The 6,526-nt window shown below is 41.8% G+C and overlaps 1 protein-coding gene across 1 annotated transcript; it reads left to right on the top strand.

Annotated features, from left to right (window-relative positions):
- The first annotated feature begins 3,524 nt into the window (after nt 1-3,524).
- On the top strand, nt 3,525-6,320 carry LOC127468897 (uncharacterized). The gene is made up of 3 exons (XM_051782528.1): nt 3,525-3,673; nt 3,945-4,696; nt 6,118-6,320. Exons 2-3 carry the CDS (start codon nt 4,048-4,050, stop codon nt 6,318-6,320), a joined length of 852 nt encoding a protein of 283 aa, XP_051638488.1. The 5' UTR covers nt 3,525-3,673; nt 3,945-4,047.
- The last annotated feature ends 206 nt before the right edge of the window (nt 6,321-6,526 follow it).

The following is a 6,526-nucleotide window of genomic DNA, read 5'->3' as shown; positions in this document are numbered from 1 at the left end:
GAAGAAGGGTTTCCTACTGAGAAAAACCTAGTTTAGGAACATCCATGTTCTAGAATGTAAGGAGTTAATGGGAAACATTATTTAAGAAATATCGTTTATGTTAGTATTCTCCTTGGTAATGTTCGTATTACCAGTTAAGATTCCCATATAATGTGCCTTATAAGTTAACATATATGACTTATTCGTGAAACAATAAATCCAAAAAATATCTTTTCTATCAGAAGATGTTTAGTCTTATTATTAAAAATATTTGAGACTAGTATTTTTTAACTTCTTCTGTTTGTTCCTTTTATTTAAGCTGACACTCATCATCATTGCTAATTATCTAGAATTCTTTTCTTTTTTATGGAGTTCTTATGTCTATTTCAAGATTTTAATTTTTCTGAGTGTTGATTGCCAGCATCTTATTATAACAGGAAATTTATGCCTGGCCAAAATATGTAACATTCAAGTACCTCATAAGCTATTAAAATATTTGAATCTATGAAATGAGTCCTTCACTTATTTTACTACAAAGATCATATCTTTTCCTTTTTCTCTTCTCTTTGATCTTTTGGAGTTTCATATCCTACACCATAAGATACAACAAAGATGTTAATGTTCCTATTATAAAGATATTTTACTTTCACATATTCTCAAGAGACTGGATACATTCCATGTATATCACTCTATCTCTGAATTGCTTGATTCAAAGCCTGTGAGTTTTTAATGAAGTTATACAATAGCAAGGCCATGATAAAGCCTTCTCATACTGGGGCTCAGGACAGAATTTTTCAAAGTTTTTTGCTAGTTTACACCTGCTTAAACTTAGCATCATATTTCTATTGCAAGTCCCACAAGGCTAAATGAGAGTTTTTCTAAAATCCCTGTTGTTGTTTAACTCCAGATGACACTAAACCCCACACAACTCATGACTCACTATCTCCCAGGAGATGTAGGAGAAAATCAGAAGAGTAAAAGTGAGAAAAGTTGTGGGTTGAGATGAGAACAATTTAACAACTGAACTGAAATAAAATAGTAATATTAATAATAGCAATGAAGAGGAAAATAACAGAAAGAGGGAGAGAAATAAACCCCAAGAAAAACAAGCGGTGCAAATAAAAATTTACACCAATTGTTCACTAGAAATCAAGCTATGCCCAGCCTTCTCCTGAACAGTGAACCCTTAGACAACGTTCCTCCTAGTCTACATACTGAGCATGACACCCTATGGTCTGGAATATCCCTTTGAGGACAGTTCAGATGCACTGTCCTAGCCATGTTCCCTCACAGCTTCTTGTGCTTCCCTTGCCTGCTCACTGTCAGGGCAGCTTGGAAGCAGAAAATTTCTCCACTTAAGATAAGCACTGCTCAGCAACAGCTGAAATATCAGTGTGTTATCAACACTAATCTCATTCTAAGTCCAAAACATGGCAATGTACCAGCTGCTCGGAAGAAAATTAGCTCTATCCCAACCAAAACCAAGAAAATCCAAAGATAAACTTTCTTTTTAAAAATTAATTGTTTCTAGAAATTGTGGTTGCAGATAGAAACAGGAAAACACAAAATTAATATTTCCAAGTCAATCTACTATTTTTTTTTGTAATCATACCATTATATTTACGCCATAAATAAAGCACATAATTTTTTTTAAATTGTTGCTCCCAAGATTGAAGATTGTAGACTCTTTGGAGAAATCATAAAAATGGTTTAACTTCCTTGTAGCTGCAAATCACATCACCTTTCATCATCTCCTAGCAAAATCTTTATAACCAATCAAAGCATTAAAGCTTTTTTCCCCACCTAATTTTCTTTAAGTTAGGGTAGATTTGTTTCCCAAAAGGCCTTTCTCTTTAACGCTAAGACAGCTCATGTCCTCTAGACGTGTCAAAGAATATATTCTATTTTAATGTAATAATTCTTAATCTGTCCAAACATTGCTCTAGCTAGCTAGTATGATGTTTCCATTAGTATTTTGAGGGGTTTTTTTGCTTTGTAATTTCTGATTTTCTGCAGTGTATTTCCTTGTAATGGTTTATCTACTAATTTTGAAGTGTTAATGAAAATTCCTCAATGTACTGTAACTTAGAAATTCCATTTGGCCAAATTTTTCTCCAAGTTTCAGTTTTATTCCACAGTGAATTTATTGCCTGCTCTGGCAAATAACTGAACACAAGAATACTTGGGGTTTTTCCCTTTTCTTAGGTTATTCACTGCATTCCTTTTTTAACTTATATAGAATACAAAATAGTTGTGAATTGGGATAGAAGTAAGAGACAAATTTCAAACCCTAGTCTCATAGTAACTAAGTAAAAATTTCATTCTACGGGTGTTTGTGTTATCTTTTCTTCTGACTTTGAATTGCATATTGTGTGATTGAGGCTTATCTCTTCCCTCTCAAAAAAAAAAAAACCAAAGATATATTAAATAATGTTTTAATATTAAAACTTGGCGGGGGGCCGGCTCCCGTCCCTGGCCGCCACGCTGGGCAGGCTCCCGGCGGCCTCCCCAGAGGAGGGGAGGAGTGAGGAGGAACTTCAGAGAGCAGAGAGGTTTGCCAGTCCAATCTAGGGGAGGGGGAGGGGGTCTGGCAGGCTGTGGGGTCTCAGTGGGGAGGAACTCTGTGTACCCCTATGAGGTTGCGAGCTGTGCTGGTGATAGTACATGCCATCGGCAGGGTCTTCCATGCCAGACAGGTCAAAACCAAAGGGTCAGATATAATATGTCCATGGGGAGGATGGGCTCACTAGCCTTCAGGCAACCATCCTAGGAGAAGGACAACTCTAATTTCCAAACCTGGGCAGATGGAGCTTGCTTAGCCCTGTAAGACCATCCATCTAAGAGAAGGTCACTGTAATTAAACCTATATCCTGAGGACCTCACTGCCACCATCCAAGCTCTCTTGGCCCTGGTAGATGAACCTTAGGATTAAAGGGTGGGTTCAGTTCCATGCATACTACATCTCACCTAAAAAATCCATTGCGCAGGCTTGAAGGTTTTACCCACATTTGGAAAGCCCTGTAGCGATGGGCGAGGGTCGAAACGGCAGGTGAAAGGTGCACTGGGAGCTGCAGACCCAACCCTGCATGCAGGCGGTTCAGGATATTGGTCATTAGAGACTGACCGGAGATGACAGTCTCTGGGGGCAGCACCCTGAACGACCAAGCAACCTTTTCAAGGACAGCACTGCTTGCTCCACTCGGAGAGGGGCCTAGAAAAGGTGGCCTAAACAAAGCTCATCTCCACCTTCACCCAGTTGGTTAACCGCAGACCAACGGGCATCTTCTACTAATGCGGTCACACAAAGATCAAAAGACAAAGGCATACACCTGCCTCCAAAGGTGTACCTAAATTAACTCTAGCATGTTGGAACATCAGAACCATGCTCGATTCTGCGGATCACGGACGTCCTGAGCGATGTTCTGCCCTAATTGCCCATGAACTGGCTCGTCTCAACATCGACATTGCTGCTCTCAGTGAAGTCCTTCTCCATGAGGAAGGTAGCCTTAGAGAACAGGGTGCCGGTTACACACTGTTTGCTCAGGTAAACCAAGAACCGAAAGGCATCTCTCAGGAGTTGGCTTCATGATCAAAAACTCTATTCTTCCCAAACTCAAAAATCTGCTGACAGGTCACTCTGACCATATTATCTCCCTACACCTTCCACTCCACAACAAGCAACACGTCATCTTTAGTATATATGCCCCAACTCTCCAAGCTGACCCTGCTGAAAAAGATAAATTTTACACTGACCTGCGCCGCCTTACCCAAAACATGCCTGCAGATGATAAGATCATTATCCTTGGTGATTTCAACGCCAGAGTAGGTAAGAATTTTGAAGCCTAGAAAGGAATATTAGGCAAGCACGGTGTTGGAAACTGCAATGATAATGGTCGACTTCTGCTAGAATTCTGTGCGGAGCAACAGCTCACCATCACTAATACTATCTTTCAGCAGAAAAGTAGTGTGAAGACAACCTGGATGCACCCCAGATCTAAGCATTGGCACCTCATCGATTATGTCTTGGTGTGACGGAGAGATGTTCGCGATGTCCACCATACCTGTGTGATGCCCAGCGCAGAATGCCAAACAGACCATCGGCTTGTGCACTGTAAACTCAACTTCAATCTCACATTCAAACCTAAAAGGGTCAGTATCCCAAGGAGAAGACTCCAAGTTAACAATCTCCAATCAGCCACAGTGAGAGACAGATTCCAGGCAAATCTTCAAACTAGGCTTGAAAACCATTCCATAGATTCTGCAGATTCCTCTCCTGAAACAATTTGGCACCATATTAAAAACAGCATCCTGCAGTCCTCTGAAGAATCCTTAGGGTTCTCCTTCAAGAAGAACAAGAACTGGTTTGATGAAAACAATCAAGAGATCCAGGAATTGCTGAGGAAGAAGAGAACCGCCCACCAAGCACACCTTGCACTGCCATCCTATCACGCAAGAAAAACAGCCTTTCGTCTTGCATGCAGCAAACTCCAACAGAAACTCCGTGACATCCAGAACAAGTGGTGGATCGATCTAGCTGAAAAAACTCAATTATGCGCAGATAATGGTGATCACAGAAGACTCTATGAGGCCCTGAAAACAGCATACGGGCCTACATACCAAGTCCAAAGCCCTCTACTCAGCACAGATGGTCAAACGCTTCTAACAGATAAAACCTCCATTCTGAATCGATGGTCTGAACATTTTCAGACCCTTTTCAGTACCAACTGTGTAGTCCAAGACACAGCAATTCAGTCCATCACACAACAACTGGTGAAATATGAATTGGATACTGCCCCCACTTTAGGAGAAACCCTCAAGGCCATACAGCAGGTGAAAATTGGCAAAGCAGCTGGGGTTGGTGGAATTCCACCTGAAGTCTGGAAGCATGGGGGCCTTGCACTCCATGCTAAATTTCACGAGTTTGTGGTGCGCTGTTGGGAACTCGGCGAACTACCATCAGACCTTCGTGATGCAGTCAAAATCACTCTGTATAAGAAGTAAGGAATTAAATCAGACTGCTCAAATTACCATGGTATTACTCTGCTCTCCATTGCTGGTAAAATCCTGGCAAGGATACTCTTGAACAGACTAATACCTGCCATAGCAGAAGGAATTCTACCTGAGAGTCAATGTGGTTTCAGAGCCAACAGGAGCACCACAGACATGGTATTTGTTCTCAGACAACTGCAAGAGAAGTGTAGGGAACAGAACAAAGGTCTCTATGTAACCTTTGCTGACCTCACCAAGGCATTTGATACTGTGAGCAGAAAAGGTCTGTGGCAGATTTTGGAACGATTAGGTTGTCCCTCCAAGTTCCTTAAAATGATCATCTCACTCCATGAGGATCAGCACGGCCAAGTCAGATATGGCAATGCACTTTCCGAGCCCTTTCTAATAACTAATGGAGTGAAACAAGGCTGCATTCTCACATCAACTCTATTCACAATCTTTTTCAGCATGATACTCCAAAGGGCCACGGCAGACCTCGAGGATCAGGATGGTATCTACATACGGTACTGTACTGATGGAAGTCTATTCAACCTAAGGTGACTGAAAGCCCACACCAAGACCTTAAAGGATCTTGTCCAGGAGCTGCTTTATGCTGATGACACCGCCCTTGTTACCCACACAGAAGCAGCCCTGCAGCATTTAACATCCTGCTTTGCAGACGCTGCTGAGCTCTTTGGGCTGGAAGTCAGAAGTTCTCTATCAACCTGCACCTCAGGAAGTCTTCCATCATCCCCACATCACCATTGGCGAATCAGAGCTCAAATCAGTCCAGCAGTTTAATTGCCTAGGTAGCCTCATATCCTCAGATAGTAAGATTGACGGAGAGATAGGCAACAGGTTAGCAAAGGCATATAGTGCTTTTGGAAAGTTTCATAAAAGAGTTTGGCAAAATAAACACCTGAAGAAAAGTACAAAGATCAGACCAACATGGGTGACATTACAGTGTGTGTTCTGTAGGCCACCTGACCAGAAATAAAACAAGGAGACGAGAGCTACAATAGACAGGTAGAAGTCTGGTCCTCATGGGGAACTTCAATCATCCCAATACGTGCTGAAAGGACAGCACAGCATGGCATAAGCCATCCAGGATGTTCCTTATGTGCATCAATGACAATTTTCTAACCCAAGAGACACCAGAGTTAAGAGAAGAAGCGCTGTATCTCATACTTCCCAATAAGGAAGGGCTTGTTGGGGATACGGATGCGAAAGACAGCCTGGGATGCCTTGGCCGTGTCATGGTGGATCCTGAGCACAGAAAGAAGAATGAAAAGAAATCTCACAGCCCTGGACTACATGAGGGTAGACTTTGGCCTCTTCATAGAGCTTCTTGAAGGAATACAGTGGGATAAGAACATAGATAGAAACCTGGTTAATATTCTCTATCATGATCAAGAAAGCTCCATTCCAATGAAAGTCAGGGGAAATGGCCAGGAGGCCTGCATGGATGATGGAGGCACTTCTGGAAAAACTCAGGCTCAGTAAGAAATCATACAGAGGATGGGTAATCTGGAGGCAATACAGAAACATTATCTAAGCA

Source organism: Manacus candei, unplaced genomic scaffold (genome assembly GCF_025592945.1).
Source record: "Manacus candei isolate 608988 ecotype Guabito, Panama unplaced genomic scaffold, ASM2559294v1 h1tg000016l, whole genome shotgun sequence".
NCBI classification, from domain to species: Eukaryota; Metazoa; Chordata; class Aves; order Passeriformes; family Pipridae; genus Manacus; species Manacus candei.
This window is presented reverse-complemented; position numbering and strand designations above follow the sequence as displayed.

Excerpts from the sequence above, each read along its gene's own strand:
- LOC127468897 (XM_051782528.1), top strand. The coding sequence starts at position 4,048 with ATGCCCAGCGCAGAATGCCAAACAGACCATCGGCTTGTGCACTGTAAA. Across the intron at positions 4,697-6,117 it reads ACATTTTCAGACCCTTTTCA|AGACACCAGAGTTAAGAGAA; the intron begins GTACCAACTGTG and ends TTCTAACCCAAG.